At 45.8% G+C, this 25964-nt stretch overlaps 1 protein-coding gene across 1 annotated transcript in view; it reads right to left on the bottom strand.

Moving 5' to 3' along the window:
- Nucleotides 1–895: 895 nt before the first annotated feature.
- MCFD2 (multiple coagulation factor deficiency 2, ER cargo receptor complex subunit) overlaps nt 896–25964 on the bottom strand; it is a 43827-nt gene continuing 18758 nt past the window's right edge. Inside the window, exons 3-7 of the mRNA XM_069583388.1 lie at nt 11531–11675; nt 10213–10669; nt 4807–4967; nt 3705–3864; nt 896–2387 (exon numbers count right to left, since the gene is read on the bottom strand). Of these exons, the coding sequence (XP_069439489.1) occupies nt 2259–2387; nt 3705–3864; nt 4807–4967; nt 10213–10482 (720 nt within the window). The 5' untranslated portion in view covers nt 10483–10669; nt 11531–11675 and the 3' untranslated portion in view covers nt 896–2258. The remainder of the gene's footprint in view (nt 2388–3704; nt 3865–4806; nt 4968–10212; nt 10670–11530; nt 11676–25964) is intronic.

The raw sequence follows: 25964 nt of genomic DNA, 5'->3' as shown, positions 1-25964 counted from the left end.
TATTTGTCTCCGTTTTAGAGATAAAGAAATTAAGGAGCAAAGATGTTCCTTATACAACCTGAAAAATCGAGGCGGGCTGAGACAGCCAACACCTCACATAGGAGAAAGGAAGTAAAGGGGCCGTGATGGGTAACTGTGGGCCAGGCAGTGGTGGGGGTGGGGGCGGTGGGGGTGCACCCACAGGGAATTTCCTATGAGGAAAGGCAGGCTAACCATATAGGCCAGTGTGGAACAATTTCAAAGTGCAGCCAACTGGGGAGGAGGGAAGAGGTGTCTGTCTGGTCTGTTTAACTGCGTGACTCTACCTTGTAGGAATCTGCCTCTTCCTCTCCAGCTGCCTCACTTCCTAGCTGCCAAATACAAGGTTCTTTCAACCGTGGGTCTGCTCACTATATCCATCCAGAAGGGCAGCTCTGGATGAAGAGGGGCAAGACCCAGGGGTCTCGGGCAGGGGATGGGAGTCAGGGAGGCAATGGTAACTTCTTCCTTTGCTCTCCTTTCAACTGGCAGAACAAAGTGTCATTTCCAAAAATCCAGGGGCGACTGTGCTTCCTGCTTGGGCCAAGGGTGCTTGCAATAACGCTATCTAATTTAAATTTTTTGGCTAAGAAAAAACAGTCCCCGAGACTCAAGGAGAAAACACTGTATTTTCCTAGACAATGTCGTCATACTCTGAACTTGGCCAGAGGAGGACGGTCCAAAAAGTGCTTTCATGCAGAGGAAAAAAATGGCTACAGAAGGAAAGTGACCGTGAATCCTAGATCTACCCCTGCAGAAAGGAACAAGGTAGAGCCAGAGAGGGTCCCAGCCCACGGGATGGGTCCTACCTGTAAACGTGGGCATTAAACCAACCAACCCTTTGGGTGGTAGGACAAGCCTATGTGGACAAAATCAATGCTCTTTCATCAGTTTTATTGGTCATATATCCAGAATTCATTATATAAATCTTTCAAAATAACCAGTTATTACAAGAATAGTTTACAATTCAGCTCTGATTGCACAAATACTTGACACAGGAAACCAGTTTTACAAATACTTATTTTTCTTATAAGAATACTTTAGTACAGAAAATAAGTCTATATATCTTACAGCAAATTTTATGCAGTTTTTTGTTTTTAACCCATTCAACCATCATTTCAGGTTTCCTATCACAGCATATCCATCACATTCCATAAACCAACTTATAATCTGCAGCCACTTCTGATTTTGAGTTACAATTGAGATTCACACTGTTAAGAGTTTTTAGGCTTCTTTTTCTGCTGATCTGAAAGAATTCACGTATTCAGGCAGAAGAGGTAATTTAAACAACATTCCTTCTAGGTCTCGTGTGTGTCAGGTAAATCACTGTGCTTGGTGAAGAATTCACTTTTCACTTAGGCTAGACTGGCTGGTAGTTCACCTCTGCAGTATCAAGCAGAAGGGATAAAGTCCTTACATTCTTAAGAGTTTCTAAACTGCAAAAACAAAACCCTAGAAACAAGAGTTAAATACAAATACTTAGAAAGCTAAAATGTTTGCTAATGATGAGAAGTAGAGAACACTTTTAGAATTGAGGTCTCTCCTTGGTCGAAGAAGACATGAAAGATAGTGTAAGGATGTGGCAGTAGTATTATAAAATACTGAAAAACTGAAAAAGGTGAATCACTTAGGTCAGTGGTGTGGTGTTCCCAAAGTCCCAGGAGATACAGAATCTTAGACTCTGGCTAGCTCAACTATTTGACATTCTTCTGATCTGTGGCTTTGAACAGCCTAATAAATACTCCCTTGACCAGAACAAGTAATCATTTAGGCCAGGGGAACTTTACAGAATACTGACCACGTTCCTCTGAAGAGACAGGACACCCCCAGGGGAAACATTTGGCATTCATTCCATTCCTTCAGTTACTGAAAAGTGTGTCCAGTTAGCAAAAGCTTGTCTTACTTTCCAGGTAGCATGGATTAAAACCAAGAGCCTAGCAGCATTCTCCATCCAAGTTCCTGAGTGCTCAGCTCCGATCATCCAATATTCTTAAAAGGATTTTTTTTTTATCAAGCCCTTGTCCAATAAGATATTTAACAGTACTTGGGGACTACAGTAGGTCCCATTCCTCTGCTTTTTTATTTCTCTTGATTTCTCTTTCTCACCCCAGTGTAACAAGTTGCTACAGGTTTTTACCAAAATACCAATGCAGTATTTTGGAAATGAGTTATTTTGCATTACGGAAAGTGTCCGATCACATTATGATGGGTCAGATTTGCATTTAACTGGGAGATCAGGTCTACTGAAGGGATTTTGCAAATTCAGCATAGTCGATGTATCCATCATTGTTCTTGTCATCGTCTCTCAAAACACCATCTATTAAGTTGATCAGCTCATCTTCGTTCATTGGTGCCTGCTCACTTCCCTCCTGCAAGGTACAAATCACACCATAATGAGCTGCATCTTTTACTGAAAGTGCCCGGTTAATGTCCAAAATAAAATGTCCATAGACTCCTTCAAATGCAGTACTTCTACTTCTTGGAAATCCACAAGCCACATGTTAGATCCAGAGTCAATTCACAACAACCCAACTGAAAAATGACATTTGGCAGTTAAAAGGACAAGGCAATCAAAGTAGGCCCTTGCTGATTTGTTTTAAAAAATACTTTTCATTCTTTTTTCATTACCAAAGTCATACATGTTCATTATAGAAAGCTGGGTCTGGCTTACAGAGAACTCGGAGTTTCATAGATTCCAGGACCCACAAATCTATCCTAAGGAAAAGCTCACAGCCCAGGCCCTCCCACAGGTCAGCTCTGCTAAAGTGGCGAGAGCCCACACTAGACATCTCGGGGTCAGGACAAGAGGAAGAAGGCATTGCCGACCAGTAGACCCCGTTACAGTCTCTGAGCTGAAGGCACTTCTGCTCCAGAAGCAGCTGTGGCAGGGCTCACGTTGCCAAGGGCTGAGCTAATGCTGCTCATATCTGTGGCCACTTCGTCCTCTGTCACCTCTCCCATGTCCCGACCCTTTCCTCTCCGGCCCACCACCATCCTCGCCTCCCAATTCCTCTCTCAAAGCCAGTCTTTGCTAGCGTCCATCAGTCTGCCTCCCACAGCAAACACTGTTTAGGCTCCTGTGCAAAGCCACTGGTGCTCCCCGCTACCTTCAGAGCAAACACAGCCCGGCTCGGCTGGCAGCCGGTGTGAGCACACGCTCCCCGCCCCTCCACCCCCAACTTTGCCTCTCCTCCTCTCCTGAGATTACGGTGTGGTCAAGCAGAACAGACATTAGATACGGAGGCATAAGATCTGAGTTTCAGTCTCCTCACCTCTCAAATTAGAGATAATAACCAGGACATGACCACCATACTGTATCACCCAAACCCTCATCATCAAATCCCTCAATCCCTTGGCCCAGACAGGCCATTCTTCCCAAGTGATGTAGCTATAGTCCTGCCTTTTGAATGTGGTCTGCCTTTCAGCTAGTTCGCAGACCCTGGCACATGGTGGGAATGCCAGTGGCACTCGCTAAAGATCCGATGCAGGCTCTGGGGCCCTGCCTCAGCTGGTCACCCTTTGTGAGAAGGCCCTCTGACCAGGAAAAAAGGCAGAGCAGAAGGTGAGCGGAAGAAGCAGAAGCAGAAAGAGTGCTGCACAGGGACAGGGGAAGCCATCAGGAGCAGGGACTGAGTCACCAGAGGGGCTCCTCCAAGGTGCTGCCCCCGGGCCTCTGCCCGACCTACCTCCTTATGAACATGAGTGATGGCCGTGGAGAGTTCTAGGCCGTCAAGCAGATTGTTGCCGTCATAATCATGCATTTTGAAATAATGGAGCTGCAGCTCTTGTGGGGACATCTCCGCCTCTGGTTTGTTGATGACACCTTCGAGATGCTCCATGATATGCCTAAAGACCAACAGTGAAGCTCAGACCACCTGGCAGTGGTGCTGGGCTGGGATCCTGCTGAAATCTTAAGGACTCTGAAAAGTTGTCCATCGCAGAAAAACTAACAGAAACAGTGGCAGACCACTCTCCAAGAAGATAGACATAGGCAAAGCCATGAAAGGAGTAGGGGAAAAAAAAATCAAACAGTTCATCTGTTATGCTGGCAAGATTATGGCTGCTTTTTCCTTTTTATTATTAGAATATGGTCATAACATTTGGGGGGGTGTGTGCATGTTCAGTCATATCTGACTCTTTGCGACCCCTTGGACTATAGCCCATCAGGCTCCTCTGTCCATGGAATTTTCCGGGCAAGAATATTAAAGTGGGTTGCCATTTCCTACTCCAGGGGATCTTCTGGACCTTGGGACTGAACCCATGTCTCTCAGGTCTTCGGCAATGGCAGGCAGGTTCTTTACCTAACATTGTTGGGGGAGGTATTAATGTGTTTTTTTTCTTAAAGCAATTTAAGGATAATAGAGCAGGGATTGTAGGCAAGAATGTGTGAGGCTAACTGGCCCAAGGTAAAAGTTCCAACAAATGATACAATGTTTGAACACGCCAAGAAAAAAGAAAAAGATCTTGTCATAAGCAAGAAACCTGAGCTCTGCTTTGGACTCTGCCACTGCTGCTGGTGTCTGTGTCTATCTGCCTGTCTGTGCGGAAAAAGAGAGACAGAATGAACTCAGGAAAGCCGTTCATCCTTTTTGGGTCTCATCTGTGATGTGATGGCAAAACAAGAACACCTGGACTTACAGGTGGCTACAAGGAATAAACACCATGCTTGGAAAAATGTCAAGGGGTTAGACAAATAGTAGAAGGCAAAGGGGACGGCGTGTGCCTTTGGAGCTGGCTGCAGCTGCAGACGGGGAGGCCCCTGGACCACAGCCCTGGCTGAATACGTACTCTTGGTCATGCACTGTGTTCTTATCCAGGCCCATGCTGCCGTGATGGGAGGAGCTGGCCCCGGGCTGCTCGGCCCTGGTATCTGGGGCACAAAAGGCCCAGAGCAAGCCACACAGGAAGGGGATTCTGAGCAGTCGCAGAGATCTCATGGTCACCGGTACCTGGGAGGTGGGGAACAAGAAGGTGAAGACGAGAACAGCAGAACTGAGGTTCTTTCAAGACTTGACACAGCACACTCCTGGGAACTGGGTGAAGGAGCAGGGCTGGGGAAGAGAACTGGCCAGCTCCGCCACCAGACTGCAGGATGACCTCGGGCTCTCCAGGTCCCCATCACTCAAACGGGCTGGTGGGTTCATGACCTTTCCTGAAGCCCCTTCAGAATGCCAAGCAGCTCAATGAGAGCTTACCGGGATCTGGAGAGCACTCCTGCCTACGAGCAGCTTACAGTTTGGTGAGAGAAATACTTCCTGCCGAGAGCAATAATCAAGGCAGAAAGTGAGGTGTACTAAAGAAAGATGAAACCCTCTGACAGTTCAGAGGATGAAGTGTCCTTTGGGCTAGAGAATGCCAGAGGTTAACAGACAAGGGGACACTTCAGCAGGTCCAGATAGAGGGGTGTGCAGTAGACGTGCAGGAACTCAAGGACGAATGGAAGATGTGAGTAGAAGGATAGGTGCAGACAAGTGGGAGAGAAACTCCAAGTGGGTGAGTCAGACTTGAGCTTAGAGGCTATGAAGTGGATGGAACAGTGGGCAGCAGGCTGCAGAGGCTGACCAGGCCATGCTGGAGGCAGCTCTGCATGCTAGGCCAAAGAGGCTGACATTGCCTGGGGATGAATGGGAGCCACTGAGGGAGATGAGAGCAGAGGTGGTTTCAGAATGGCTCATCTGGCAGTGCAATGGGGAAGGTATTAGGCAGAGTGAGCCCAGAGACAGGGGTTCGGGGAAACAGTGGGTGGGTTAGATCAAGGCCCATGGCAGTGGACATTATCCCCTGCCTCGTCCACCTCCCAGGGCTGTGAGGGAGGCAAAGAGTTGAGTCACGAGAAAGAGCACCAGGGAGGAGAGCTCCACAGGGATTAGGTCTATCTAGTACTTCTTGGGTTTGGCTGGACTTGGAGTCGTAGCCAACAAGGAGAAACAGTTGTCTACACAGCAAGCTACCCGAGGGCAGGAATGCCTTGTTCCCACCTATACTCCACCAAGGCTCAGGCAGCCTTACCTGCTATTAAACTGAAAGTCCTGATCCTTCCAGGGCTTACAGACTGACCTCTATAAAAAAAGAACTTGAAGGACAGCCAGGAGACCTCTCCTCAGAGGTGTTCTGGCCCCTCTCGGCTACCCCAAGAGGCTCTGGAGGGCGAGACCCTAGGAAAATGCCATCCCACAATGTTTAGGAAAATTTCCCAAACCCGCTTTGCTGGATATCAGCAGTATACCCTCCCTTTTAAGGAGACAATGGTCCCTGGGATATGTAACTTCTAGGTGTAAAAAGAAGCATCGAGTCTCGTGACTGAATAGGGACATCAAAATGCAATTGTCATATTTCAAAGTAGAAAAAGACATTCAATATACACCAAATGAAAAAGAGCAGGCTACAAAAGTCTGTAAAGAATCATTCATTTTGGGGAAATTCCCTGGTGGTCCAGTGGTTAAGACTCGGTGCTTTCACTGCTGTGGTTCTGAGTTCAGTCCCTGGTTGGGGAACTAAGATCCCACATCGCGTGGTGCAGCCAAAAAAAAAAAATTCATTTTTGTAAAAAAACAATGTATGTATATTTCTCATACACAGAACAAAGACTAAAAACTATTAAGATTACTTTCTAAATTATGAGATTAGGAGTGACTTTTATTTTTCTTCTCTTTACTTTTCCATTGCTTCTAAAATTTCTACTATAAGCATGTTTTTTCTTTACAAATATATATTTAATGCAATTCATCCCATAATTTTGTTCCAGTTCTATATGGATGGAATGGAAAGGGGGATTCTGGTTGAGTCTCATCTCTAGAAAATAATTCAGGAACAGCCAGAAACTACATCCCAATTTTACCAAATAGAAGTGTCCAGACACTGATGAGGCCACTGCCCTTCTACCTGGTACCTGAAAACAAGGTCTTAGGTTACTCTCTGCAAAGACTGCCCCAACCAGAGAAGAGCAGCTTGTTCTGACCACACACTGCAGTTCTGGGACAGGAGGGACCAGAGGGGCAAGCCTTTAAGATTCATAATGCATTAGATGTCTCTTTCTCCAGCAAGCCTTATTCGACTCCAAGTCTGGCTTAGAAGGTCTTCCCATATGCTCCTAAGTGGTTCCCTTCAGAAAGGTCCTGTCCGTTGCTGACAACCGCTGTGCACGCGCCTGTGAATACGTCTGATGACCTCTCGGTACCCTCTGCTGGACTGGGCTGTGAGGCTGGGGACTGGATTCACATTCACAGCACTGGGCACAGTTCCTGCACAGAGGCTGGAGGTTCTCAGCCTTCATGCCATGGTCCTTGGGAGCTGGGGGTTATCATCCTCACCCATACACTGCCCGGTTCTGATGTCAGTGTAACTGAGGATGAAACTTGGTTTTGGCGCTATCTATCAAATAGTAGAGCTCAGTGATCAACAGACCCGTGGCACCATCTCTGAGAACCATGTGGTTGGATACTTAGTATATCAGGTAGGGGTGGGGTGTGGGGGAGAGGTTCTATTGGAATAACACCAAAAAGCAACCAAGTGCTTGGTAATACAGTAACTTTGAGTCCAAATTATCCCCTCTTCAAAGGAGATGGGATAAAGGCCAAGAACCATCCATTTGGGCCTTACCCCATTTTGGTTTGCTGTGCCTGGTTTCTAACCTTGAGACCACCACAAAAGCCAAATCCGCAAACACAGAAGAGAAACTCCCCCTAGCAAGTGCTACAAGAAGAACAGGGAATCTGACTGCCACCTGACAAACCATACTGCTCACACGGAAAAGGAAATATTAGCAACCCCTTCCGTCGAAAGAACAAGTTGCATCATCCACACTCCAACTATTTAGCTCAAGGCCATAAGCAAAGAGCTTGGCAGATAAGCCCCAGGAGTTCCTGGGTTCACTGGCCTTTCAGAAAGCGTAAAGGCTAGGCTAGAGAAAAATCCAGAGGAGGAGAGATTTCTGAATTTGAGACATCCTTCACAGGAGTTCCGGGGAGAAGTGCCAGACCATTGATGGCAGCCGGCTCCCACAGGGCCTTGACTGTAACAGGGCTTTCCTCCTGGCTCCAGCAGCCTCGTCCAGTCCTAGGGCATTTGTCCCCATTTGTTCCACCTGTCCATCCGCCCTCTTCCTTCCAGGCCCAATTCAAATGTCATCTCTGTGTTCTCTCAGCCAAAGCCAACTGTTCTCTCCTCTGACCTCAGTCTGCGGTCTCTCACACTCACTTGGCCTTAACATATGGTCACCTGCTGTTCTTTTATTTTTCTCTTTCCCTCCCTCTGTGAAAATTGGGAAGCTATTTTCTCTGTCTCTCCTTTACTCCTTTAGTGAATTGACAAAATACTGAGCTCACCTGGAACAGCATGGCTTCACTCTGTATGAGGGCTCTGGGTCCTAGAACCCAGATGTGTTGTTCCCTATCACAGAGGATCTGACCTAAGCTAGAAAAATAACTTCCCTCGGGAGTCCTCCCAGCAGTGGTTTGGCCTGGCCCACTCTCATTGTGTCCTTAGTCTTATCAGCACCAAAAAGTTTGGAGTCAGCCTTCCTCCCATGAGTTGTAGGCAACTTTTCTCTCATGCTACCGCCCTCAGTTAAGAATCAAACTCAAAGTAGCCACACATCCTGTACCCAGAGTCGATATCAAAGAAAAACTCTGACTGGTACTTCTCCATTTAAAACTGTCATGGTTCTGGACTGAAAGTAAGGAAAGAACCAAGTTCCTAGACAAACCCCTACATGGGCTGGGGGTTGAGAACTGGTTCTGGAGAAGCAGGCAGTTAATAACTTGATCTATTTGTTCATTTGGGAGGGAGCTGCCATGCTTCATTTATACATTTAAGTAACTGTTTCCTGGGTTTCCCTGGTGGCTCAGCAGTAAAGAATCTGCCTGCAATGCAGAAGACATGGGGTTCAATCCCTGGGTGGGGAAGATCCCCTGGAGAAGGAAATGGCAACCCACTCCAGTATTCTTGCCTGGGAAATCCCATGGACAGAGAAGCCTGGCGGGCTACAGTCCATGGGATTGCAAAAGAGCTGGATGTGACTAAGCTACAACAACAACAACTTCACCAAACAGCCTGGTGCTGCACAAGGTTCTGAGGACAGGCATGTCTGAGGATAGGATAATCTGTGTGACAAGAACCAGACAGGCCCAGTGGAAAAGACCAGTAAATGGGATAGCTGTAGGGTATGGCAATAGCCCCAACCCCCACCTAGGTTAATATATGAAGGATGATTTTTTTCGATTAAAGGATAGCACTTTAGGTAGAGGGAACATAAACACCTAAGCCTAGAAGGAACTTGGTCCAATCTGGGAACTAAAAAGGATTCAGTGTGGTTGAAGACAGTATAGTGGAGATGGATGAGTTAGTAAAGTAAAAAAGAAGAAAGGTCACCAAGGGCATTGAAAGCGATGTTCAAGAGCTTGTAAGCGCAATGGGGATCCACAGAAGGAAGATCAGGGGATGGGGGGAGGGTTCTGGTGACCGTGATCAAATTTCGGTTTTAAGGCCATCTCTCTGGCTTTCCAATATATAACAACGCACAGAGGATGGAGAAGGGGCACGGGGGAGAGATGATGGTGGCCTGAATTTGCTAGAGCAGAGGACCTGGGCGTGGAGAAGTCGGCGTATCCAAGAGAGATATGTGATGGATTCGATGTGGATGGGTAAAGCGTGCAGGATGTGAGAATGACGTGCAGGTCTCCGCTTGGGCATCTGGGTGGATGGCGGTGCCAAGCTCACACAGGGGATACAAGAGAGGAATACCGGCTTCCCCGCCTCCCTGTTCCCCTGGCACAGCCTGGCCAAGCTCGGCCCCCGTCAGTGTTTGCTGTCTCTCCCAGAGAGAGACAGGGTACCAGGGGCAGACCGACAGCAACGACTCGGGCCCGCGCGCAGGTCCACCGCAGGTCCTCCAAGAGCGTGGAGATCGACCCCGGCCGGCCCATCAGGTTTTAAAGCCCCTACGGCATATGCCCCGGGAGGGAAGCTCTGCTCCTAGTCGGCTAGCTTCCCGCTGCGGCTCGGGGTCCGAGACCCCCACCCAGGGCGCCCTTGCCTTCCAACCCTAGCCAGAAGACCCGAGACCCCCCGAAGGAACGCCAGGATCCCGCCCCGCTGCAGACTCCTGAATGCCGCCCCACGGAACTCCTCCTCCAAGGTCGGGTCACAGGGGTCACAGGCCGCAACCGGATCGCGGGAGGCCCCCGGTTCACTCACCCTCGCTGCCACCAGCTGCCACCAGTTTTTCCCCAAACGCGAAGCCCTCCAGCATGAGCCTCGCCAGCTCCCGTCTTCAGTACGTTTTTCCTCGGCTCCGCCCCCGCCCTGGCCCGCTGTGCGCACGCGCGTCCCTTTCTGCCCGCCCATTGGCGCCGCGGGCCCCGCCTCTGACCAGTGCCGGATCCAGGCCTCTGGGGTGATTCCACGTGTAACGGCCTCAGGCCCAGAAAGGGCTGGGCGGAGGCATCTCTTCTGTCTACCTTCCATAGGGCGACACTCGGTTGGATCCTGGGTTGGACGACCTGAACCCCCAAGTCCGTAGGGGCTAGGCAAGCCCGGAAGCCCCCAGGAATGTAGTAGGTTGATGACGTTGTATCGCAGATGCAACTGGCCCCCAAACCGACTTTCAGCTCCACCACCAGCTCCATGTCTACAGGTTCCTGGGTTTCTCTGACTACAAGTTAGGAAAAAATATAATAGCGTGAAGAAAAAAATTGTTGCCTGCCATTCCAGTTCTGTCAGGTTCAAGCCATTAGCCCCTGCAGTTGCTCACCAACCGTGGGCCCTGGGGCCAATTTTAGGATGGAGAAAGACTGAGCGACTTCACTTTCACTTTTCACTTTCATGCATTGGAGAAGGAAATGGCAACCCACTCCAGTGTTCTTGCCTGGAGAATTCCAGGGACGGGGGAGCCTGGTGGGCTGCAGTCTCTGGGGTCGCGCAGAGTCGGACACGACTGAAGCAACTTAGCAGCAGCAGCAGCAGCAGCAGCAATGTACTTCAGGTATACTTAGATAGGTTAAGATGCATCTCTAAGGAAAAAATTCAGATAACCCTAGGAAATACGGAACTGCTGTGGGCTCAGCCAGGGATTGAAGATAAGGCAGGGACCTGGTTGAATCATATTGGGAGTCTGGAAACGGAGAATCAAGCACCCAGGCTTCCTATCTTTTTATGGGTTGGCAGAATGAAGAAAGAAACATGGATGGTGAAAATATTGTCTAGGATCAAGTACCACTTTCTAGTTTTAATAGCTCAGAAAATTATTTCCTCCCTTCTCTGGCCATTGTGGCAGGAGAGCAGCGTCTTAGTTGCTCAGTCATGTCCATCTCTGTGACCCCATGGACTGTAGCCAGCCAGGCTCCTCTGCCCATGCGATTGTCCAGACAAGAATACTGGAGTAGACTGCCATTCCCTTCTCCAGGGAGTCTTCCTGACCCGGAGATTGAACCCAGGTTTCCCCCTTTAGAAGCAGATACTTCACCACCTGAGGATAGAGGATGCCCTATTAATCCCAGACTCCTCCTTTCCTTACTCTGAAGTTTGAGTTAGTTTGATCTAGTTCATTTTTCAGCTCTCCCTCTGCCATCCATCCATTCTTCCACCTGGTTGTTTATTCATTCATTCAGCAACACTGCTTGAGTACCTCCTAGGTACTAGGCTCTGTGTTAGGAGTTAACCTGAGAAATGAGCACAAACAAGAAATGGTCTCCTTCAACAAGTTCAGTGTCTGATAGATGGATAAAGCATTTCTCATTCTATTTATCCAACACTTCCACTTTTTCTGTGGATCTTATCCCGTGTCATCTCTCTCTTGAATCACCGATTGCTCCCCATCTAATAGACCATCCCCAGGATCATTTCATCTCGCTGTGGTTTCTTCTCCATTGCATTGCTGAAACTGCAGCCTCCATGCAAATTCAGTGGTGCCGCCTTTATTTTCACTCTCCCTCTCAGGACTGTTTCTCACTGTCAGTCATTCCTACTTCGGAACACCTTCTTCTCTTGTTTTTTGATGCCATGTACTCTTGGTCCTCCTCGTACCTCACTAGCTGTTCTTTCTTGGATTCTTTTCACTGACTTCTCACCTACTTCTCAACCTATAAATAGCGGGGTGCTTAGGGTTCTATCCTTAGTCCCCTTCTTTGTCAACCTATCCATTCTGCTTATGTGATTTCATCTAATCATGTGGTCTTAGGTGCCATTTACAAGCAGATGACTCCAAAAAAAGATTTCTAACAGTGACCTCAAGCCTGTAAAGTCCTGACTCCTCAAAATAACTGCCTACTTGCCATCTCCACAGGAGTGTCTAACTAGGATCCCAAACTTAGCTTGGCCCCCTGAAATATTTTCACCCCCAAACATGTACCTCTCTGTTTTTCCCAGTTTAGCAAATGTCACTGCCATCCATTTAGTTATTCAAGCCAGATTCTAGGAGCTACATTCCCCTCCACCCCCAGCTTTACTGAGGTATAACTAACACCCAGGAAACCATCATCCGCTACTTAAACTACTGTGAGAACTTCCTTATTGACCTCCCTTGCCCCATTTTAGTCCATGAGACATTTGTTTAAGCCATTTATAGAGTGTTCTAGAACTTGTGGCTGAACCCATTCCTAACAGGCAAATAACTTGTTACTAGAAGTAGAACATAAAAACCAAATACTACAATGTGGGATTGGCTAACTGAAGGTTAAGGTAGCCAGTGGTGAAGACTCTCTATTCCATATTGGAAAGTTGGTGACCAACATGTTAAGTAGTAAAGAGTTGAACTGCTGTCACTTGCTAGACCTTGGAAAAAACCCACACGCTAACCAAAGTTGTATTATTGGAGAAATCTCAGGAACAATACAGAACACTTGAGAGTGTTGCCTTTTTTTCATCCTTTTTAAAGTAGCTTTCAGCAAAGTCCTTCAAGAGAGTGGCAAATCCAGATTAGAACGGATTTGAAAGCAGAGGTTAAAGAAAATAAGGCCTTGGTGAGAGAGGAGGACTTGATGAGGTGCAGCTCACAACCTAAACTAGCTGAGTCTCACAATTTGGAGCCTTGCTGGGTTGAAATAAACAATTTTCTTTGAATATCCAAGTTGAAGTCAGAACACATGGAAACAGGGAAGAGGCAGCTTTATCAGGAGATAAGATAGAGGCCCAAGGGAGCAAAGATGGACCACAGGTGGGGACCACAGGTGGCTTCTCTACCCGCTTTGTTTTGAATTACCTCCACTGTAACTGAGCACACAGAGACCCCGTAAGACTTAAATATTCTTAATCCTGGTCTTGCTTGTTTTCCAAAAAGAAACATTTGAGGTATACACAAGAAACTAATAAAAGAGAACAGAGGTGAGAATAAGACCTCATTTTATATCTTTTTGTATTGTTTTCATTTTTAAAAAGTCAAATATATTACCTATTGGGGGGGCGGGAAATATAGTTTTTAATTAGAAAACCATTTGAAGACTTTAGATAAGTTATATGATTGTGATTACTCATGCATAAACTTGACCAGAAGCTTAACAAATGATGGAGGGAGTCATGTATCCCTAAAATCTCAAGCCTGGTCAACGGTGGTCATCCTTGTTAACAAGGGAAGGGCTGCCAGATTCCCTACAAGAACCTGATACATGGTCATGGAAGACACCCCTTGTTTCTGTCCAGCAGGACTGGACTGGATGTGGCTTACTGACTGGGGTCTACTCTTATGTTTTTTATTCTCTTTTTTTCTGAAAAGAAAGTTTTGTTATTTCTTCACATTGTGCATTGACTGTGTTTCCCTGCGTTTTGATTTGGTTTTCTTCTTTAGAGCTTATTGATGCACAGTTCTTCAGAAAAAAAACACACTCCTGTTTTCCTTTACTCATACACACAATACTTCTGACAGCAGGTGTGTGGGGTGTTCTCCCCACACTAAACAATTCTCTGCAACACCAGCTGAGTGTTCTACAATGCAATTCAATCATGACACTAACTGAAGTTAGTACAGTCCCCGCAGGGAAAGGACTCAGCTGCATAAGACGGCTGCCCACTTCCAATTTCAAGCTCAGTAAGTAGGTCCCCAGGTTAACCATGACTTCTATTGGACTCGGCTACAAATTGAAGGTTCCCATGACTCCCTCCTGAGATTTTATTACTTGCTAGAACAGCTCACAGAACTCAGGGGAACATTTACTTGCATTTCCCAGTTTATTTTATAGTACAGGTTATCATAAAGGGTACAGATGAACAGCTAGATGAAGAAATATATAGAGTGAGGTCTGGAAAGGCACGAAGCACAGGAGCCCCTGTCTCTTTGGAGTTGTGGTACCCCACCCTGCAGACATGTGGATATACTCACCAACCCAGAAGCTGTTCAAACCCTGTACCACTGAGATTTTTATGAAGGCTTCCCCATACAGACATAATCAATGATTAACTCAATCTCCAGTCCTTTCCCTTTCTTGGAGGCTAGTGGGTGGAGCAGCTCCACCTGTCTAATCATGGCTTGGTCTTTTGGTGACTAGACCCATCCTGAAGCCATCCAGGGGCCCACCAAGGGTTACCACATTAGAACAAAAGACACTCCAATCACCAAGGAAATTCCAAGGGATTTAAAAATCATCATGAACCAGAGTGAAAGGCCAAATATTAGACCAAAGATGCTCCTAATGCTCCTGTCACTTATGAAATTACAATGGAATTACAGCTCTGTGCCAGGAACCAAGGGCATATATATATTTTTTTCTATTATTTCACAATAGTACACACAAAAGTACACGTACAGAAAAGCATACAGCTCAATAAGCTTTCGGGAATTGAATGCCCCCATGTAACCAGCACCCAGATCAAGAAGCAGAACATTACCCGCATCCTAGGAGACCTGCCTGTGCTCCCTTCCAAGCACCAACCTCTCCCTGACAGGCAACTGCTATCCTGACTTTTGCTAACACCACAGAGCGGCTTTGACTTGTTTCTGTTTATTCTATAAATGGAACCACACAGTACATTCTCTTTTTGTCTAGAGCTTCTTTTACACTGCATTTTGAGATTTGTACATAGTGTGTACATCTGGAACTTTCATCCTCATTTCTGTATGCTGCTCCCTTTTCCCTTCTACCATCAGTGGACATCTGGGTGGTTTCCAGTTTCAGGTGGTTATAAATTATGCTGCTTCAAACTTTGCAGAACATGTTTTCTTGCACACCTGCTCATGTCTGTGTCAGGTATTCGCCCGGCTCAGAGTGAATGCAGGTGTTCAGTTGTATGAGACCGTGCCAAAAGTCTTTCAAAGTGGCTGGGTCAGTCTAGGCCAGCAAGAGCATATGGTGTTCTATTGGTCCCCGTTCTCTCCAACACTTGGTACATCCCATCTTTCTCGTTTTAGCAGACAATGAACTTGGCTTAAATCATCCAACCATGAGAAGCTACACTGAACCTCAGAGAGGGTCCTACAGAGTACACAGAGAACCTGGACTCTGTGTGGTAGGCAGGAGCTGGCTGAGACTCCTGCCTAGGATTACCTCCTGTATGGAGTGAGTGCCCCACCCCCCACCCCCCAGGTTAAATATGTATGTGGGAAAGAGGGGGTGTGCGTAGGCTTTAAGTAACCCAAGAGAGACACCAGGCCGACACTGGTTAGTTAGGGTGGGTGGTAGCCCAGTTTCCATTTTCAACACCCTTCTCTCTTGTCTATCTCTACAATAAAGGCTAAAATACAGTAAACACTCACTTCCCCATCTTTTTTTGCAGTTAGATGACCAGGGAGCACAGTTCTGGGCAATGAAACATAGGGGGAACTTGGGAAATCTTTTGTTTTTCTAATAAAAGAGACAAGTGCAGACCTCTCCCCTTCCTCCAGTTGTGAATGGGGATGTACAGCCTAAGCCATGGAGGGAAGTGGGAGAGGATTTAGAAAGACTACCCCAATGCTCTGGGGCCACTGAACCAACACCAGCAGCTGCTTCCTTCCAGATACCCTCTTAAGAGCACAGGACTCCTATTTGTTTAAGCCGCTCTAAGACAGTTATTTGCAGTCCAAAGAATTCCCAAGGGACACAGAGGCCAAGCAAGATGTGGACTCAGATGGGAACTGGATTTGTCTTTTCGAGGTCACTGCGGGCTCAGAGACCAGTTTACATGGAATTCTGGACAGCAGCCAATGTACAGTGGGTGGTGAGTGCCTGGCAGGTAAGACTGCGTATAGCAAGTGTGGGCAAGCCTTTCAAGTTTGCCTGTGAGGGAAAGGAAAGTAACTGGAGGAGGACACAGGATCCAGAAGGGCTGTCTTTAAGGTGGAGGACCTTATGCATGTCGAAATCATCTTGAGAAGGAGCCCAGCAAAGACAGTATTGAAAAGAGCAGAGTGGAAAAAACTGAAAGAATAAGGTTATTGAGGAGGCAGGACAGAATGGATATAAAGCTCAGATGAGTGTTAGCCTGAAATTTGGGGATGCTGAATTGCTTTTGTTGTGTCCAACTCTTTGCAACCTCATGGACTGTAGCCCACCAGGCTCCTCTGTCCATGAGATTCTCCAGGCAGGAATACTGGAGTGAGTTGCCATTTCCTCCTCCAGGGCATCTTCCTTCCCCGGGGATTGAACCCGTATGCATTGCAGGCAGATTCTTGACTGCTTGAGCCACCAGGGAAGCCCACTAGTTCTGGGAGTGCTGTGACTGGGGGAAGGGCAGGCAGCTGGGTCAAAGTTTGAAACCATCATTGTGAAACTGGGACAGCAAGCTGCCTAGAAGAGATAGAAGACTTTCCTGCCTGACTTGAAAGCTCAGTTGGAGTTAGGGATCACTCATTTAGAATGGTAGTCTGCATAATTATTTTATTCTATACAATGGTTAATGTATACTTTGTGAATTTTAATAAAAAAAATTTTTTTGCATTTAAGTTACACATGGATGTAGCTAGAAAAAAAATTAGAACAGAAAGTTGTCTGATAAAAAGCCAAGTTCCTCTCTCTCAATCACCACATCTTCCCATCTTGCATGCTGCTGTTTATTACCACACCAGGGTTGAGTAGGGGGCTGGACTGGAGAAGAGTAAGCGGGATAAGGAAGTTCTTACTCAGCAGGCCCAGTAAGTCAGCTCTTCCTTCCTCCCTCCATCTGATTGATGTTTAATGCTGAGTGCTTTCTTGTGGCTCCCCTGCTGGACCCTTCACTGAAGGTGCCCCGACAAGAGGACAGCACTCTTTTTTGGAAAACTTGGGTTTCTCTTGTGGCAGATTGTAAAGAATCTGCCTATAATGCAGGAGAGCTGGGTTCAATCCCTGGAGAAAGGAATGGCTGGCTACCCACTCCAGTATTCTTGCCTGGAGCATTCCATGGACAAAGGAGCCTGGCGGGTTATAGTCCATAGGGTCACAGAGTCTGACATGAATGAATGACTAAGATTTTCACTTTCACCTTTTTTCTGGTCCTCTCTCAAAATCATGTTTTCCCTGGTAGTCCAACAAGCACTAATTTGAGCAGAATCCCTTTAAAAATTATCCCAATCTAGTTCAAGAGCTCATGACTTGGGTTGGGTTTGAGAGGAGACCAGGGTAGAGTACCCACTTTCCCTTGGGTATTTTCCAGGAGACAACAATCCCCAGGGGACCCAGTATGAAACCTGAACAATGAAGAAGCAATACTGAGAGTGATGTCTAGAAAGATGGGCCTGAGAGCATCCTCAAGCCCTCAGTCCCTTGAGCCCCAGCATGGTTCAGCCAAGGGAGGCAAGAATTCAAAAGTCCTCCAAGAAGGCTAGCGTGAGAGCAAAGCACACTAAATGAGACCTGGTCACTTGCTGTTGTTCAGTTGCTCAGTCATGTCTGACTCTCTGTGAGCCCACTGACTGCAGCATGCCAGGCTTCCCTGTCCATCACCAACTCCTGGAGCTTGCTCAAACTCTTGTTCATCAGGTCAGTGATGCCATCCAACCATCTCATGCTCTGTTGTCCCCTTCTTCTACTGCCTTCAGTCTTTCCCAGCATCAGGGTCTTTTCTAATGAGCTGGCTCTTTGCATCAGGTGGCTAAAGTATTGGAGCTTCAGCTTCAGCATCAGTCCTTCCAATGAATATTCAGGACTGATTTCCTTTAGGATTGACTGGTTTGATCTCCTTGCAGTCTAAGGGACTCTCAAGAGTCTTCTCCAACACCACAGTTCAAAAGCATCAATTCTTTGGTGCTTAGCCTTCTTTATGGTCCAATTCTCACATCCATACATGACTACTGGAAAAACCATAGCTCTGACTAGATGGACCTTTGTCGGTAAAGTAATGTCTCTGCTTTTTAATGTGTTTTCTAGGTTTATCATAGCTCTTCTTCCAAGGAGCAAGCGTCTTTTAATTTCATGGCTGCAGTCACCATCTGCAGTGATTTTGGAGACCAAGAAAATAAAGTCTGTCACTGTTTCCATTGTTTCCCCATGTATTGGCCATGAAGTGATGGGACTGGATGTCATGATCTTAGTTTTCTGAATGTTGAGTTTTAAGTCAGCTTTTTCAGTCTCCTCTTTCACCTTCATCAAGAGGCTCTTTAGTTCCTCTTCACTTTCTGCCATAAGGGTGATGTCATCTGCATATCTGAGGTTATTGATATTTCTCCCAGCAATCTTGACTCCAGCTTGTGCTTCTTCCAGCCCAGCGTTTCTCATGATGTACTCTTCATATAAGTTAAGTAAGCAGGGTGACAATATACAGCCTTGATGGACTCCTTTCCCTATTTGGAACCAGTCTGTTGTTCTATGTCCAGTTCTAACTGTTGCTTCCTGACCTGAGTACAGGTTTCTCAAGGGTTAAATTCTCAAGGGAAGTTTTTTTTTTTTTTTTTTTTAAGCCAAATAAAGAGGTTATAACAGGACATTCTCTATTTCCTTGTGCATTTCTGCAGTTTCATTTCTGGTACACACTTTCACCACAGGTATCGCCCTTTCAGAGTTCTAACTTTACATGAAAGCACCAGGTCTGCCTCTTTATTCTTGTTAACCCAAGGTCTTTCTACCATTGCTCTGCATCCATTAAAACTCAAAGTCCAGTAAACCCCCAGGGAAGCCTTGGCCTCAGCTCATCCAACATTCCTGCATCCTCCACCCCCCGCTGCCCCGCCAATTTAACTCCCTCTTAACCTTGGGACCATCAAGAATGTTCCCTACTTTCTTGTGAGCTTAGCTATCCAATTAACAGAAAGCTTAATTTATTTTACAAGCATCTTAACGTGTTTTGGAAGAAACAGAAGTGAATACATTTATGGAACATACTCACATTCATGAAGAAAAATATATTCTAGAATAATTGAATACAAATGTTTTAAATTAGAATATGTGACAATATCTTGAAGATTATCTTGAATAACAAATACTTCTTGTGGTATTCATAAAAAAATCTTAATATTCATTGGGTATTTTCAAGAGAGCTCTTAAGTTTTGGATAAATCACACATTGACAAATTGGGAGTAGCTTGGACATTGAACTAACTGACATGAACTGAACTTTAGGGATCTTGGCTGCTTCCATTTAGCTTTTAGTACTTTTTTTAAAGTACAGGTTAGTTCAGTACACTGCATGTTTTTTGTTTTTTTTTTTGATAAAATGTTGACACATGGCTGCTCAGAATAAATTAACTTGACTATATCAACTGATTTACTTGGTGGATAAAGGTAATTCATAAACTAGTTCCTACGCTGACTCTTTTTCTACCTTCCCTCCCAGATTCCCACTGTTATGGTTTAATCTCCTCTAAGCAACATTAGGGCTTCCTAGGTTGCTCTGCGGGTAAAGAATCCACTTGCAATGCAGGAGACCCAGGTTTGATCCCTGGATCAGGAAGATCCCCTAGAGGAGGGCATGGCAACCCACTTAAGTATTCTTGCCTGGAGAATCTCATGGACAGAGGAGACTGGCAGGCTACAGTCCATGGGGTCAAAAAGAGTAGGAAGTGACTGAGCATGTACACAAGCCACATTAATGATTATTTTCTCCACCCAACATCTCACACAGTTTTAATAACAATAAATGAAGGGATGGATGTGTGAATGAATCAGTTAATCAAAATTTTTTTTCTATCTACTTACTGTTTTTTTCTCTTCCAGTTTTATTGAGATATAATTGACATAAAACACTGCATAAGTTGAAGTTGTACAGCATATTAGACTTACATACACCACAAAATTATTATCACAATAACTTTAGAGCATACACCATCTCATACAGATGCAAAATTAAATTTTAAAAATGCTTTTTTCTTGTGATGAGAACTCTTAACAACTTGTCACATATACAGCAGTTGTATATCACGTTGTACATTACATGCCCAGTGCTTATTTATCTTATAACTGGAAGTTTGTAGCTTTTGATAAGCTTTCTAAATTTTACTTTTTACAGTGACACTTGTTGACCTATACCTGAAATTCTGATTATTATAAATATACTGAAGAACGTAATGATAGAAATAGGGAAAAGAAGGAAGAGGCAAGAGAAACATTTTTAAATGTTTTAAACTGAGCATTTTACTTCTTTTTTAAAAAAATATATTGCAGGAATTGAATATTGAAAGCAAAAAGAGCTAAACTGTAGGACACAGACAATATTAAAACTGACTTCAGAGATGAATGAAAGGGAATAGGGGAAGGCTTCATAGGACAGGTACAAATTGAAGTGAAGAACCTGGGCATTGACTCAGGAAACAGGGATTCTTACAAGCCATTAGGTAAACAAACCCAATAAACTATAGGTTATAGCCTGACTAGTCACATTATAAAAGTCCTTTCATATAGAAGGCATGTTCTATGATGATCATTTCTGCCTTTCTAATAATATTTAATTTTACAAAATTCTAATTGATATGTTACTTTCCAGCATCGAAGTTACTGCATGAACAAAGGTAGTTCATCGTCTTGAGGAGTTTTCCCAGCCATAGTGTTTACTCCAGGATATATTAGCTCAAACCCTCTGCTTAGTTATCAACTGGTTCATTATTCTTTGTAAGTAATTAAAATAAGTGTTCTCAGGATCAACAGTACACTCAGACCACCCTTGACATGGATAAAAGGAATGTGCTAAAGCTAAAGGGACTTCTTTGTTGGTTGTTGTTATTATTTATTGTTATTTAGTTGCCTAGTTGTGTCCAATTCTTCGGGATCCCGTGGACTGCAGCATGCCAGGCCACTCTGCTCCTGTTCCTTTATTGGTTGGTGCAGGGGGATGTTAATTAATGGTACTGTATTTTCATAGAGTAGATAATCGCAGATTTTCATTTGATCACTAGCTCCTCTTTCCCTCTGCTGGTGCTGCTGCTAAGTCGCTTCAGTCGTGTCCGACTCTGCGCGACCCCATAGAGGGCAGCCTACCAGGCTTCCCCGTCCCTGGGATTCTCCAGGCAAGAACACTGGAATGGGTTGCCATTTCCTTCTCCAATGCATGAAAGTGAAAGGTGAAAGTGAAGTCGCTCAGTCGTGTCCGACTCTTTGCGACCCCATGGACTGCAGCCCACCAGGCTCCTCCGTCCATGGGATTTTCCAGGCAAGAGTACCTCTTTACCTCTAGACATCCCTGAAAGTCCTAGGCTGTGGCTCTACACATCGACCTCAGAATCAGGGTCCCGAACAACAGCTGACAGGAGGTTTGGCAAGGGCTCTGGCGGCGTCTTCGAACTTGAACCTGGACCCTTGGCCCATGTCATGGTCATCCACATGGTCCTCCTTTGGCCCTGGCCTGGGCAGGAAGGGCCTCCCTTGGCTGTGAGGCCACTGAGGAAAGGACTTATTTTGACAGAGGATTCTTTTTCAGAAAAGGGTAAAGGTATGAGTCTTTCTGATCATTCTAGAAGAATGTCAGGTTTTAGGGGCTGCCTTGCATCCAAAGAACCATGCAGAATGTTTATATGAACCTGTCTGTATTGATTGATGGCTTACCTTTTACTGTCTGGAGGTAGAGTGAGTGAAGAGGAGGTGAAAGCTGGTCCATTTTACATGCCATCCTTTGGGTTTACTACCAGAATTGCCAAGAGGATTTTAATAAACAACTTTCTCCCATCCAGTCTTAACAAGAGAGTTCATTATAAAATGCTATGGTGTGCTGTCTTATATTTTGTGGAAGGTCTTTATAAACTTGCCCCATATCTGCTCAGAATGTTTCAAGAATGCTCACATACCCTTTATCCTTTTAAGCAAAATCTTTCCTCTGGTGTTCTGAGTGGCTTGGGGAGGCCAACCCAGAGTCTTCCAGAGGTATCAGTTAACCTGCGACCTGTGTGATGGACAGAGACAGTTCAGTTCGGTTCAGTCACTCAGTCATGTCCGTTTCTTTGTGACCCCATGGACTGCAGCATGCCAGGCTTCCCTGTCCATCACCAACTCCCAGAGCTTGCTCAAACTCATGTTCATCAAGTAGGTGATGCCATCCAACCATCTCATCCTCTGTCATCCCCTTCTCCTCCTGCCTTCAGTATTCCCCAGCATCAGGGTCTTTCCTAATGAGTTGGCTCTTTGCATCAGGTGGCTAAAGTATTGGAGCTTCAGCTTCAGCATCAGTCCTTCCAATGAATATTCAGGACTGATTTCCTTTAGGATTGACTGGTTTGATCTCCTTGCAGTCTAAGGGACTCTCAAGAGTCTTCTCCAATACCACAATTCAAAAGCATCAATTCTCCAGTGCTCAGCTCTTTACGGAGAAGGCAATGGCACCCCACTCCAGTACTCTTGCCTGGACAATCCCATGGACGGAGGAGCCTGGTAGGCTGCAGTCCATGGGGTCACGAAGAGTGGGACACGACTGAGCGATTTCACTTTCACTTTTCACTTTCATGCATCAGAGAAGGAAATGGCAACCCACTCCAGTGTTCTTGCCTGGAGAATCCCAGGGACGGCGGAGCCTGGTGGGCTGCCATCTAAAGGGTCGCGAAGAGTCGGACATGACTGAAACAACTTAGCAGCAGCAGGTCTCTTTATGGTCCAGCTCTGACATCCAATACATGACTACTGGAAAAACCATAGCTTTGACTAGATGGACCTTTGCTGACAAAGTAATGTCTCTGCTTTTTAATATGCTGTCTAGGTCGGTCATAGCTTTTCTTCCAAGGAGCAAGCGTCTGTTAATTTCATGGCTATAGTCATCATCTGCAGTGATTTTGGAGAACAAGACAATTAAGTCTGTCACTGTTTCCATTGTTTCCCCATGTATTTGCATTGAGGTAATGGGACTGGATGCCATAATCTTAGTTTTCTGAATGTTGAGCTTTAAGCCAGCTTTTTCACTCTCCTCTTTCATTTTCATCAAGAGGCTCTTTAGTTCTTTTTCGCTTTCTGCCATAAGGGTGGTGTCATCTGCCTATCTGAGGTTATTGATATTTCTCCCTGCAAATTTGATTCCAGCTTGTGCTTCATCCAGCCCAGTATTTTGCATCATGTACTCTTCATATAAATTAAATAAGCAGGGTGACAATATACAGCCTTGATGTACTCCTTTCCCAATTTAGAACCAGTCCATTGTTCCATGTCCATTTCTAACTTTTGCTTCTTGATCTGCATACAGGTTACTCAGGAGGCATGTAAGATGGTCTGGTATTCCCATTTCTTTAAGAATTTTCTATAGTTTGTTGTGATCCACACAGTCAAAGGCTTTGGCATAGTCAATAAAGCAGAAGTAGATGTTTTCCTGGAATTCTCTTGCTTTTTCTATGATCAAATGGATGTTGGCAATTTGATTTCTGGTTCCTCTGCCTTTTCTAAATCCAGCTTGAACATCTGGAAGTTCTCAATTCACATACTGTTGAAGCCTATCTTGGAGAATTTTGAGCATTACTTTGCTAGTGTGTGAGATGAGTGCATTTGTGTGGTACTTTGAACATTCTTTGGCATTGCTTTCCTTTGGGATTGAAATGAAAACTGACCTTTTCCAGTCCTGTGGCCACTGCTGAGTTTTCCAAATTTGCTGGCACTGAGCAGATGACCCACAAACTGGAGAACAATTATACCAAAGAAGTTCTCGCACTGTTACAAAAGTTCTAGGACCTACAATGGGTTTCCCAACCAGGGGATTCGGCAAAGGGATTGAGAAGCCCCAAGGAATTTGACTTTGGAGGCCAGTGGGATTTGATTACAGAACTTCCACAGGACTAGGGTAACTTGGAGGGCACAAACAAAACCTTGTCCACAGCAGGACCCAGGAGAAAGGAGCACTGACCCCACAAGAGACCGAGTCAGACTCGCCTGTGAGTGTCCTGGAGTCTCCGGCGGAGGCGTGGGTTGACAGTGGCCTGCCATGGGGTCGGGGCAGTGAATACAACAGTGCTGGCACAAATCCTCTTGAAGGAGGTTGCCCCTACCATAGTTTGGCGTCAGGCCAAACAACAGGGAGGGAATACAACCCCACCCATCAACAGAAAATTGGATCCCCACATTCAGTCCCTCCCATCAGGAAGCTTTCGCAAGCCTCTTATCCTTATCCATCAGAAGGCAGGCAGAATGAAAACCACGATCGCAGAAAACTAGCCAAACTGATCACGTGGGTCACAGCCTTGTCTAACTCAATGAAACTATGAGCCATGCGGTGTAGGGCTACCCAAGACGGACGGATCATGGTGGAGAGCTCTGACGAAACGTGGCCCAGTGGAGAAAGGAATGGCAAACCACTTCAGTATTCTTGCCTTGAGAACCCCCTGAACAGTGTGAAAAGGCAAAAAGGATGGAGACACATCTATGGACATACTGGGAATATACAAGGAAGTGTGGCCTGGAGCAGAGTTGAAATCACTGCAGTCTTCCAGCAGCCTGGAGGGCAGAGGATCCTGGCCCTCAAAGTCAGGCAGGACGGCTGCAGCTCCACGGCTGGAGCCCCAGAGGCAGGAGGGGGCCAGTAGCGCCTCCTGGGAGAGTTGCCTGGGTCACAAGGAACAGCTCCTCTACTCAGAATATCTTCTCCCTGCAGATTCAGCTGGGCTTGGGCTTGCCCAGGGCTCAATTCATTATCTCCTTATCTTTACAACTTTCCACAGTTCACAAGCAAATTCTTTCTGAGTTTCTTAGCTGAAATCCTTGGGAAAAAGAATCTAGTTGAGGCCATCTTTTTGTGCCAAGTCATCATTACAGCTGATTGGTCCATGGGCGGTCTGGCTTCCCTTGAAGCAAGAGTCTCCACTTTGGTCTCGGGGTCACTCATATCTAAACAGACAAGGTTCCTTGTCATGGAGTGACCTGCTGAGGCTCATTTTGGGGCCATGAATGAGTGGGGCAGATTCTCATGGAAGGGAGGAGAATGACTGATCAAGCCTGAAGCAGCCTGGATGGTAGTCTCTCAAAAGTCCTCTGGGGAACTATCTCCTTCAGCTTTTATTCCTGTCAGGGCCCACATACATGCTGGGAAGGAACAGGCCTCTCGCAGCCCACTCTAAAACCCACTTGTTTTAGTTTGGATCCTTTAAAACTGAAGCAAAACTTACTAAGATTTTATTGGGAGATCAAAACAAACACTTAGGTGAAGAAAGCATACTGCCCTAATAACTAGCAAGTGTCATATCCTAATGCAAAATTTCCTCAACCTTATTACAAATCAAAGAAAGGCTTTGTCAACTACAAATTGGCCCTTACCGAGAGCATTGCCAATGACTAAACAACAAGGCATTAGCCATCTGCCTCTGCTGAGACTGAACCCCAGGATGCTATAGCTGGCGACCTTCAACAACCCCTGAGAGAGGCGCTCTGCTCCAGGGAATCTGGTGGGTTAGATAGTTGGATGTTTTTAGGAACAGATTTTATGATCTCAATCCTTGCATCTCCTCATATCTAGAGAAGCACTAAGCCCCTTCATGGTGAAATCAGACCCTCATGACTTACAAAAACCTTTTGTAAGTTGAGTGCTTCATGGTATTGGACTCCCCCTTCACCCAAACTTCATATATTGACTTTCCCCCACTGCCACTTTGGAGCAGTCTCTCAGAGCTATCTGAGATGCTGCCTCCGGGGCTGCAGTGCTCATTTTGCCCCAAATAAAACTTAACTCACAACTCTCAA

Source organism: Ovis canadensis, chromosome 3, assembly GCF_042477335.2.
Source record: "Ovis canadensis isolate MfBH-ARS-UI-01 breed Bighorn chromosome 3, ARS-UI_OviCan_v2, whole genome shotgun sequence".
In the NCBI taxonomy this organism is placed as follows: Eukaryota; Metazoa; Chordata; class Mammalia; order Artiodactyla; family Bovidae; genus Ovis; species Ovis canadensis.
Note: the sequence above shows the minus strand (reverse complement) of the source record. Positions and strands in the feature narration are given on the sequence as shown.